Below are 12,333 nucleotides of genomic sequence, written 5' to 3'. Positions count from 1 at the left end.
ATCCCTAAGTCCGGCTGTAAATACATTAATGCGCCCTTTATTAAACCCCATAACCCACTAAACCTAAGTCTAAAACCCATCCGCCGCGCGTATCAAATTTGGAATATTCCTGCGAATATTCCCACCCGCTAACCCGCCGTTACCTCGCGATCGCCGCCAACCGTTGGATCGCCCGCCCCACAGATCAACGGCTGGCGGGCTTTCCTATATGCAACACGCCCGGCCTTTAACGTCCGGGAGTTCGGCGGTTTTGCCGCCGTACTCCCGCCACGCGTCAGGCTCTGGGGCGTGGCGGAGCCCCTTCCCCCGAAACCACCTTTGCCCATAAGCGGTGCGCCACAAAACCGCTTACCGCCCTGTGACGTCATACCCCACGTCACCCCCTGCACAGTCCCTGCTTACGTCACCCCTTGTCCAGTCACCCGATGAGTCACCTGCCTGCGTGGCCTCCTGCCACGTGTCCCCGCCACCGTACCTGCCACATCATCATCCGTACGTGATGACGTCATGCTGACGTCATCCCGCCACGTCGCCCTGCTGACGTCATGCTGACGTCACCCGCCGTACAATGCTGACGTCATCAGCACTTTTTTTGGGCGCAGAGGCGCAAAAGTCGCACTTCGGAGCCCCGGAATCCAATTCTGAGGCAGTTTTTGATGAGCAATTTGCGCCCATCGTAGGATTTTTTAGGCCGAAATGGAGAATCTTCAGGGAATCTTTAAGGAATCTTCTCACCATGCGGCCCCAGGAAGCCTGAAAAGGCGCAAAAATGATCCGTTTTCTTCACAGAGCATACCAAAAGGAGCAGAAGATCAATCCAGACGATACAGAGGCCGAACAGCGGCCATTTACTGGTGATTAGACCCACAGCACATCAAATCGGCAGTCCAGATTTTGTCAGAGAGTATCAATGGAAGAAAAGACGCCAGAGAGTATCAGTCAAGATTTTTTAGGGGCTCGAGGCACCTGAACATTGATGAAGCCCCTAGAAAGTCAAATCAATAAGCATCAGCCCATCCTTGCCTTCAAATCACCATCAAGGCATTCAAAGCACCAGGACAGCAAGAAAGCAGAAACCCATACTCATTTATTGCAGAAAACACTGCAGCAAGCCACCAAGGACAGCGTCATTTATTCAGTTTTGATACAGCGGCCCTGAGCACGGCCCGAGATATTTTTTGCATTTATTTCTGGATAGGATTAGGTTAAGTAGTCATTTTTTATGACCTAATTAGGTCAAGATGTAATAAAGGAACTCTGCAGAGAGTTTTTGCCCTATATATACCACCCTCTGTACAGTTTTAAGGGTTGGTTAATTGAGAATTTTCACTAGAGACTCGCTGTGTATACCTGAATTTTTCTCTAATCAAAGATTGCTTAAAAGCTTGGAGAGCGAACTGTCTGTTGATGAATGTTTTGAAGAGTTGAAGATGGAATTCCTGCGCTGCGGCCTGAAGCAATAAGTGCCTCTTATCTCTGTTTATGTGTTTACCATTATCTAAATAGCAGAAAAAAGGAATAGCCTAGAATTAGTTAAATACTCTCTATGCTCAATCTCTGCTGTTTCTTGATGTTTTCCTCTAAAAGAATTGGTTATGAACATTGAATTCCTCCCGGCTCATGTTTACCCCAATTCACCTGTGTTGGCCAATTATCTAGGGATTCTTAACTGCCCCTTGGTAGCTCCCTGTTACTTTCTCTGCTAATCTATTGGAGAGATTCTTAACTGCCTCTCTTTCTTTAGCATTCAGTTCATCCCTTAAACCTGAAAATTGCTTCAACCTCAGCTATCTTGCTCCATGTTCCCTCACTGTTATTAAGGAAGTACACCGGCAGTTCCCCTCCTCGACTCCATGCCCAATGGCTTGAAAGATTCAGACTATACTCTGCCTCTCTACCTGAAAGTGTCAGTTTTCCCACCAAAACTCAATCAAAACCCCTGTGCATCATATCTAGCCTAAAATCATCCCTTTCAACAAAGCTAAATCATAAAGAGAGAGCCCTCTCTGACTGCAGGTAGGCTAGGGCCTGCAGTCCAAAGTTGGTTTGTGGTTACCTCGGTCGTATCCCTTTAGGAGTCAAAAGGGACAACCTGAGTGATAACATTAAGTATGGATTACCATGGACGAGCGACATTAATCAGAGCCTCTTATTTGTTTCCCTCCTAGACAGTGAAAGAAAGGCTTCAAGAAGGTCACACTAGACTAGGGGCAAGTGATAACCACCAAGGTGAAGCAAAGGAACAAGTGTACAGTCAAAAGTGGTCTATCATACAATTCAACATGTGATCCATACTAAAATGCCCTTAAACATTATATGAAAGAATTTTAATACAAAAAAGTTGAATGTACTTCAAATTTGATGACCCACCTTCATCAGACAAGCAAGCTAGATGAAGAAAGCACTAATCAAAGAGTGGATGAGGCATCCAAGTCCTGCTATCTATGAACCATGATAGGGCTATTAGCTAGCAAGCTAAAACATCGGGAGAAAAAATTTCTCCCAGGGGTCACCCACATGGGTGGGTAACAAGCCCAAAGCAAATAGAAATTGAAATCTCAACTAGAGGAGACAAAGTAGGAAGAAAAAGAGTAGGAAATAGAAGAAAGAAATAATAAATATGATGCCTCAACTCATGGCGATAATGCAATTTTGAGAAAATGAAATAAGTTTGTACATGCATGATGGTAGGGCAAGCAACCATTAACATCCTCCAAAAAAACTGATAATGATGGACTCTTCACTTTATGACTTCGTACACAACCCATGAAGCTACTACATCTTCAAACACAATATAATTTCATCACTCACATACTTTTTATTACCAGAAAAAATACAACTTAGACAAGTATGCAGCAAAAATACGACATAGGGTTCAAGGGCAATGTCTTCCCAATGTTTGAGATTGTAATAACACTTATGTCATAAAAGATGTTCTTTAGTAAACAAAATAAATATAAACTAAATAATAATCATTCAATTTGTCTATCATACAAATTGCAAACAAAAGTTATTTTTCTATTTAAAAAAAGCACACAAATCCCTAAAGTGGTGACAAGCAAATTCATGAAAAAAAGAAAACATTCATACTTCACATTTTAAAAAATACACTACTCAATTCAAAAATAGTTTCCCCATCTCAACGAACATCAAAACCTATTATAGTCCACAATTTAATACATTGAAAGCATACCATTACAAAGGAAAAATTATGTACTTTTAGCCACTAAATTACAAATTGTTCATTTTATTACCAACCATTTAGTGCATAAATTAAACCAAAAACATACCAAGCCCAAAGTCACCTATCTTGATATCATTGCGAGCGTCGAAAAATATGTTATTAGGTGTCAAGTCTCGATGGATGATGCCTTGTCCATGAATGTGTGCTAATCCCTCCACAATTTGACGAAACATGTGCCAAGTAAGCTCCTTATCTATAGGGCTAGTGTATGAATCAAAAACCTGGCGCAAGGTCCTTCAATAACATCCATGCAGAGAGAAATAATTTGTTGTAAAGATTGGAATATCATCGAAAAAGGCATTTACTCAAAAATTAGAAGCAATAATTGTAATGGCTAGCGTATGCTCCCTCATGAAATGATTAGATCTCAGCATTTCATGCAGGCATTAACAATGACAAGTAAGACATCTAAATAATGTTTATATCTCTATATTTTCTGACATTATTAAAGTATTCAAAGATTCAAACTGATATGTAAGTTTTTGTATTAGAACTTTCTACCATTAAATAATATACTTAAATATTTAAGTATAAGTTTATAACATGGGAGACATGCACTTTTATATGTGTTCCGATTATTTCCTAAACTTGATGCAAATTTAAGAATGCTACAAGAACGTTATCCACAATTTATACCACAAATTGCTCGATCTCCATAGAAACATTATCCACAAATAAAATCTGAACAGTTCTATAGACCAAGGAATTGCCACAGAATCAAAATAATGTATTTCCTTGTTATTTCTACGTAATATATATAACTCTGGTTTGATTAGTAACCATAGTAAGTTGAAATGAAGCCCAAAGAATCAAGTTATGATGAAGCCTCAAAAAACTGTGGTCAAGACATGATGATGTCAACCTCCATTGGGCATCAACCAAAATGTAAAAGTAACCTAGCAAAAAAATTCTCAATAAGCCACAAGATTTTATAGTTTCCAAAATGGTAGAACTTTATTAGGTTCTACTGGATAAAGGTGTAATCGTTGGACAGCACGTCAACAGGAAGGGCACCTAGTGGAGCGTCAAAATATGTTGCATGTAAGCCAAAGCATGCCTAGGGAAATGAGACAAATTTGTAAGCAAGCCTCGTTCCTGCCACTCTCTCGTTATCATTGTTGTATTTCTCTATCATCTCTGTTAGGCTTTATAATTCAAAAAATTTGAAGTTTGAATACTCATAACCTAAGCTAAATTAGCATTGATGCAGGAAAACCAAAGACTAGACTAAAGCAGGAAAACCAAAGACTAGACTAAAGCCTATAGGAATACAATTGGCAGAAAACCCTGTGCATTGAAAGCAGCTGATTGCACAGGAATCATCCATCAATGCAAAACTAATACTATGCAGAGATTCCAAAGAGTAAACTAAAACCTATAGGAATACACTTGGCAGAAAACCCTGTGCATTGAAAGTAGCTGATTGCACAAATCATGGTAGCCTCAGGATGATTGCAACCAATAGAAGAAACAAATACAGTGTGTTACCCAATTAATACTGGGATCACTGCCATAGTTATTTAATGATGAGAAAGTTGAGAGGAGAGGTATATACTCATTGAATGCACATACACACTACCCAATTACAACATACAAATTGAGATAACTGAGGTCAAATGACACATCATCTCAGTCACATGACACAATGACACAAGAGACAGAGAACAGAAATACGAGTGTCCAACATGAGACATAGCGACCCCAAAAACAGGACATGGAGGACACGTTACACACACAAAGATTTGTTATATATATAGAGAGAGAGAGTTTTACATAACCATGATACAAGTTTAATCATACAACTTTTGCTCTTTAGCCTGTTGTCTTGCTAAAACAATGTTTTTATCAGCATTTGAAACTACTGTTGCAGCCCCACTTCTAGCAGATGGAGCACTAGCAGACCCTGAAGAAAATGAAGGACAGATAGCAACAGTGGAGGCATTCCTCCCTTTCCTTTAACTTTTACTAGCTGTGCTTGATTATTGAGTGATGATTTCTGTGAAATGAGGAAGACTATGTATTGCTGTATGAAAAAACTTAAGATTGGTGAACAAATCCACTTGCACAGCACTTGGAATCCCTGCTAACACTACACAATAACCCTCAGTTGCACTCCAAAACGTCTGACAACTCCAGCTTGTTGAGTGGAACGAGCTCAAATGAAAGGGAAAACGTGCTTTTACGAGGCAGAGACCTCTTTTACAGGGGACATGATGAGAGCATGTGTCGGACATGTGTTTGGAAGCTACCGTGTGAATAGAGCACATGCCAAACACGTGTCAGACACGTGTCCTCGCATATTGGTGTTTGACATGTAGGATGCAAGACACGGGCCCCATTTGTAGGTGTCCTGTTACTTAGCACATCATCAACAAAATAATGTTTTGACAATGGAAAAAACAAGCATTCATCTCTTTAAAACTCACAATTTACCGACATTATTGCCTTTCTCTTCTTTTAACCAAGTGACAAAGAAAAACTGCTAATCTTGAGTGTAACAGATATCTTTGTTTTGTGCTTTTTTTCCCAATTGAGTGTGAATGGAACAAAGTAATGATCAGATTAAAAGAATAAGATAATTTCTCCAAATATTTTGGTCCAATATCGCTTGTAATCTTGGATATAATTTAATGTTCATTTTCATTTCTCCTCTCTCCAGCCATGATATTGAAAGAGAGTTTCAACCAGCAGACAGAGGAGACCAGTCATATTTTTGCATTTTCAATACCTTTGTGTATAACCATTTTTAGAAAGACTTTAATTGCAGCCAAATTTATATTTGTAAATATCCTCAAACAGAAAATTTGTAGAGAATTCAAGGACATGTATTCACAGAGAAAAATCACATTACAGAAAGTTAATACCTGGGACAATACTCCATTTGGATATATAAGTATGTTACTTGCACTCTATCCTGAGACTCAAAAGCATTAGCCGATGAGCTTGTTTCACTGCTACAATCCTCTGAGATATCTAAAGATCCTGACCCATCAGCATGCACAGCCGAAGGGCTACCCACTCCAGTTTCAAACCAAGCCTGAACAAATTCAACAGACCATCAGATATTTGGGTAAAGCCCAATAACTTCCCTAGACTAGAGTTTGAAGTTATTACACTGTTTTTAAAACTGCATAAATCCAAAGTACCGATAATGAACGCTATATCATATGTTAGGCTCCATTTAGCAGTCCTAGAGTGTAATTGAAATGAACTGAATGGTTCAATCATTTAGTATCCATAGTAAAATAAATAAACCATGTAATATGTAAAGGATAAACAATAATTATTTATGAATAATGATAACTACAATCTCATGGAGCCCACGGGGCCTAGAGCAGATGGTGATAGGGTGTTTTTAAGGCACTCCGTGTTGTAAAGATCACCAGTTTGAAACTCCGTGGGCAAAAATCCAACCATGCTAAGCGCTGGTGTGGCCCTAGTCGGTGCAATCCCAGGGTGATTTAGATGGCTTAGATGCCCCTATGTCATGGTTACCCAAGCCACAGGTTAGGCATGTCAGTCATCTCAGCACTCACATTGCAAACAAAAAAAACTACAATCTCATGGAAATTTACTTACACAGTTATGAGGTAAAAAGAAATGCCCCTGCATAAAGTTCCCACTCTTAATAAATAATGTTTGTACTGCTTTAAGGTTGTTAGACTTGGACCCAAAACAAATTCAGCCTAGTGGATGAATATTTAAATACTCTCCATCAAATTCCATTTTCCTTTGAAGCAGGTAATTGTTGGGAATCAACACCTAGGACATCAACTTTTGGCCTCCTTAGAGACAAATTTAGCTTAGCTAGCACATCCTTAACTCCATATACCTAAAGGGCAAGGCACTAATCCAAGTCCTTGGTGATTATTCTTACCTTTCATCCATAAATGCTTCCCTTAAAATTTCATCCCTTGTAAGGCTAGGGAGAAAAACTAGGGCTTGGAGGGAAATTTTAGGGAGGGGGCTTTTTGGTGATTTGAGAGCCTAAATATCTAGAGATAGCCCTATGCTACCTAACCTATCAATTTGGTGGCCATCCACTCAAATTTCATCCATAAAATCTTTTGTCTCGGGTGTTGCCCTAAGAGGGAAATCCTAGTTTATCTTCCTCAACTTGAGGGCTATCCTAGTTTATCTTCCTCAACTTGAGGGCTATCCTAGTTTCTTTTCCTCAACTTGAGGGATTTCTTTAAGATTGTATGAACTTAGTACTTGTTGAAGTATATCTTAAGAAGCCTTTTCTCTCCATCGCCTCACCTTGGGAAGACATAAACTCAAGCAAAATAAACAACCCCTAGGTCTGGTGCATTTTATTCCTAGGTCACTTATAGAAAGCATAATGCTTCTTTGTGAAGCCTTATACCAGAAATTTGTGTCTTACTTGGGAGATTCTAGCCTATCACCTTATACCTTAACCTTAGAATACATTTCATAGGCTATCTTATTCTATCAGGACTCCTCCCATCGGTGAAAATCCGTAAAGAGAAGGGGGCCTTGGCTATGGTGAGAGTGGGTCATTGCCCCATTATTAGCAGTTAGTCTAGCTTTTTGTCTTGTCGGGTTTCCCTCTCCAAGGCCTGCTATATTGTGTGCTAACATCTCCAAAAGTCAAGTCGGCCCAACCATAAAATCACACCAATTTAGGCACACTAAACCACTATATATTAGCACTTGACCTCATCACTTGGAGACCAATTCAAACCATCATATCATCTTCTGATTTTGTGTTGACATGTGCGAGCTAAGGAGTCTCCTAAGGTTGACCAAGCTCATCTTCTGATCTGCTTGACCAGCATTGACCAAATAACTTTTGATTTGTTTTGACCAAGTTATGGGCAGAATTTGACAGAGCTTCTGAGGCAGTGTGACTGAATCAGTTTTGACTTACATTGATTGAATCTATTTCTGGCAGTTTGACCACAGTTGACCGAATTCCTAATGCAGCTGCAGGATGCTGAGTTTCGGCCTATTTAACCAAAGTTGACTAGTTGAGGAATAAAGTTGAATTTCCCTCTATTTGACCAAGCTTGAACTGTGTGGATTTATGTGATCAGTTTGACCTAGATTCACTGGAAAATTAGATTGTACCTTTTGTTGAATTGAAAACTTTATTATACTAGAAAAGATTGCTAGGTTTTCTCCCAAGGTCAAGTTTCCCAAGTGAAAAATTGTGTCTCTCTTTTGTGCTTGGCTGTCTCTTAATGATCCTACTATCATTATTGCATTACTATTGAAATTTTCTATATATAATTATTTAATGATACATGTGACATAAGCAACTTGATTAAGGAATCATTAGAAGTAATTATCATATTAGAATATAAGAATTCACTTAAGAAAATCAGCATTGTTGTCACACAATGTGTCTAGGGACCGCGACAGCGCTCAGAGTGAAGGTTGTCACTCTAATCCTCACTCACTCTGTTTAGACTCTCTTCTAGCCAAGTCAAGGGGGGTAGTCCCTAAGGTGAATGAATGAGAAGAGCTTGTGAAACACAGGCTCTAGGAGACCTGAAGATGGACAACCTAATGAATTGTAAATGAGACCTGGTTAACTGAGATGGATAGATCTAATAAACGAAGACACAACCACAAGATAAAAATGATTTTAGACCAATGCCTTATATTCAATTAACTATAAACTAGATAAAAACAAGTTACCCAAAGCAATTTATAAATGCGGCAAAAGTGACGATCGTGAACAATCAAATGCAAATGCTTAAAACTTTATCATGCAAGAGATTCCAGATTTAAAATAATTTTCATCAAGAATTCAGATCCAAAACAATTTTCCAATAGGTGATATAATTTTTTAAAACATTAATCGCACTTGCCAATAGAGAAATTGTTGATTTGTGGTAGCATTGGATGTGCTCTAGCCATGAAAATTGGTGGAGAGGCTAAGGCACATAAAATCTCCAAGACCCAGAAATGTTTTGGTGAAATTCTACCTGGTTGGAGAGATATTAAAATAATTAATATTTTTAATGGGGTTCCTAAGTCTAAACTTAGGAAAATTAAAATATTAATGGGTATTAATATAAAACTGGGTGAGAATGTTCTAAATGACATGGATCAAGCCAAATCTAATCTTAGCCGTTGATTAGGGACTTAATCTCGGTCGTTGAAGACTCAACAGGAAAAGTATAAGAGGAGGCTTGAGGGTCAGTTGGAGATACACCAAATTGATCAGTCAGTTCGATTTTCTGGAGCAGGGTTTTGCTAAGAGAATCGAGCTAGTGATCTATTGCAGCGAGGGGCAGTTCGGCACGAGGCCGAGAATACATAGCAGAGAGGCAGAGATAGTGCCAAAGAGACAACGCAGAGCCTGGAGAGGCTGACGCAGAGGCAGCTAAGTGCTACGCAGAGGCAGTTGAGAGCTACACAGAAGTTGAAGAGGCCATCGTGGTGACACAAAGGGTCTGAGAACTAACGTAGAGGCTTCAGTAGTTGTGCAGAGACTAGCAGGGTTGATGCAGGCCAAGAGGCCATGACGGAAAAAATTTCGTGGGGCAGACTAAGAGTTGGTGAGTAGGGAAGGGTGACACGGTCCCTCCAGAGTGGCGCATAGTAGTGGAAGCTACCATAGTTGTTGTGGGATCGTTCATCCTGTGATTGATCAACCAGAATATCTGTTTCTGAGGAGAGGTACTATTGCCGAAGGCATTCTCTATTGGGTGAGCCATTTCTGGCACCCTAGTTGTATTCAGAAACTACATAATAATAAAACCCTCATATTTGTTGCACTGGTTTTCTCGCAATGGGTTTTTTCGGGGACGATTGTCTAAAAATAACGATGTCCCTTGTGTGTTTGACTCAGTTATTTCAGTCACTGATTTGCATATGAGTTAACGCTGCATTTGTGTTTATTTCAGCATTTATATTTATAAATAACTTGTTAATGAAATAAACAAGTAGGAGAAATTAAACCAGATAATGCAGTAGGGATTTCTAACGTGTCAGACTTAGAAATTTCAACATGGTATTAGAGGGTTGTAGATCACAGGAGGACTAAAGGCACCAGCAGTAATCTGAAGAATTTGCAGCAGTAGCAGTTGTCCCGAGAGACAACATTGTTCCAGAGCAGAAGCAGCAAAGAAGAAGTGATGCAGAGGGTCTACATCATCATTTCGAGCCAGGAGGAGGGTCAACACATAGGCAGAGAGGGGCAAATCAGACCTACGCAGTGTCTGGTCATCTTTCTCAACCAAGAAGGATTGATGTTGTCACCAAGAGGGGCAAATTTTGTCGCTGCTAGGATTGCGCAAAGCCTGAAAGGCTCAGTTTCTTCAGTTGTCGGGGCTTAGGGAGCTGTGGAAAGATTGTGATTGAGAAGATGGTGGGGTGTTGTTTCTGTCGTTGCAGAAGAGTACTTAAGGGGATAGAACCAAGGTAGAGGAAGTCACTACCTTGATGGATTTCTAGCCAAGAAATCTAGATCCGAGCTACAATTGCAAGGAGGATTGGAGAGGAGCGGTTCGGCATTTGGTGGGAAGATTTCCAGCAAGAAAATCAGGACTTAGAGGGAGATTTCCCGGAGGGAAGTCGAAACTCAGAGGGAGTCCAGAAGAGAAGCTAAAATGGCAAGGAAGAGATTGAGGGATCAGGACAGGTTGGACGGGGCTTCCAACTTTGTCATCTGGAAGGCCAGGATCTTGGCAATCCTGGATCAACATCACATCAAGGACTTTGCCTTAAGAGTCGTGGCTATCCCAGTCGACCCAGTTGAGAATGAAAAGTATGAGGATGAAATAGCGAGGGTGAAGTGCATGATCCTAGACAGGGTCAATGATCATGTCATACCACATATTGCTGAAAAGAACACAACAAAGGAGATGTGAGATACTATGAAGACCGTGTATCAGGGCACTTCCGTGCAGCGGAAGATGCTATTGGAGAATCCGTTGCACTCATATGAGATGCAGAAGGGAGAGAAGATAGATCCATTCCTTCTCAGGTTGCAGGAGATTTGCGACCAGCTCACTTCCGTGGGGTCTACACAAGATCTAGAATTTATGGTTAGGACTGCCCTGAATGCAGTCTCCAAGGAGTGGGAGACATTTGTCCAAAGTATTTTGGGCAGGGCTACTCTTCCAGGATGGGAGGAGATGTGGGTAGCTCTTCGCCAAGAAGAGATCAGGCGGATGACCAAGGCAGGGAGTAGTGGCAAGGGAAGTCGAATCATGAAAGAGGAGGAGGATGCGGCTCTAGCATCTGCGGGACAGTAGGGGAAGAGGAAAAAGGACGACATCTCCAAGGTGAAGTGCTTCCATTGTGGGGAGTTGGGATATTATGCATCCCAGTGTCCCCCGAAGAAAAACAAGGGAGAGACTTCTGATTCCAAGGCAACTCCAACTAAGGCGGAGAAAGAGGTCGAGATTGATGACGATTGTGCCATGAGTACTCATGCACCTCTGGAGAAGAGGTGGGGAGACATCGAGTTGTAGTCAGGACGACTACATACTAGGGGCAGGATCCGTGAGGTGCCCAAATTCTTGGATCATATCCAGCTACGGGAGTGCTTTACGACAGTAGCAAGATGACAGAGGTCAGGTGGAGCAAAATGTAGTGGAGCAGAAAAGCAGTGCTTGGGTGCAGAAATCTGAGGCAGCGCAGTGGTGGTTGCAGAAGTGCGAGAGGCGCATAGGTGTATGAAGCATCGCAGTGGCAACAGAGGGAGCACAAGATAATAGCAGAGGCAACTTCAATTTCACAAGGCTTCCAGAGTGACTAGGATGTCAGTATTTGGGAGAAGTCAATTACCTACTTCTTGGTAGCTGAGTTGCAGTGCAACAGTAAGCAGTGACAGTGATAGGGGCAGCATGGGCAACATATTGAGAGGGAGCTGCAGTACAGATGTAGCAGTGGCAGTGAATTGGGTAGCAGTACAGGAAGCAGCAGTGCAGAGGATGTGAAGCAGCAAGCCAAACATCATCACAGGTACTAGTGCGGAGAACCAGTGTGATGTTTCCATGGTGAAACATTACTAGAGCACATTCGTCGCTAAGAGGGAGTGTTGATTTGTGGTAGCATCGAATGTGCTCTAGCCATGAAAATTGGTGGAGATGCCAAGGCACATAAGATCT

General features: G+C 41.0%; 1 protein-coding gene across 3 annotated transcripts in view; it reads right to left on the bottom strand.

Moving 5' to 3' along the window:
• Positions 1 to 12,333, bottom strand: part of GCN2 (protein kinase family protein) — a 444,532-nt gene that overhangs the window by 277,144 nt on the left and 155,055 nt on the right. For all 3 annotated transcript variants that reach the window (XM_089405809.1, XM_089405808.1, XM_089405810.1), the window contains 2 exons: positions 6,109 to 6,281; positions 3,291 to 3,478 (listed from right to left, as the gene is read on the bottom strand). In XM_089405809.1, coding sequence (XP_089261935.1) covers positions 3,291 to 3,478; positions 6,109 to 6,281 — 361 coding nt within the window. The remainder of the gene's footprint in view (positions 1 to 3,290; positions 3,479 to 6,108; positions 6,282 to 12,333) is intronic.

This window comes from Pinus tabuliformis, chromosome 2_2 (genome assembly GCF_031772625.1).
Source record: "Pinus tabuliformis cultivar Carrire ecotype Pingquan chromosome 2_2, CPIR1, whole genome shotgun sequence".
In the NCBI taxonomy this organism is placed as follows: domain Eukaryota; kingdom Viridiplantae; phylum Streptophyta; class Pinopsida; order Pinales; family Pinaceae; genus Pinus; species Pinus tabuliformis.
This window is presented reverse-complemented; position numbering and strand designations above follow the sequence as displayed.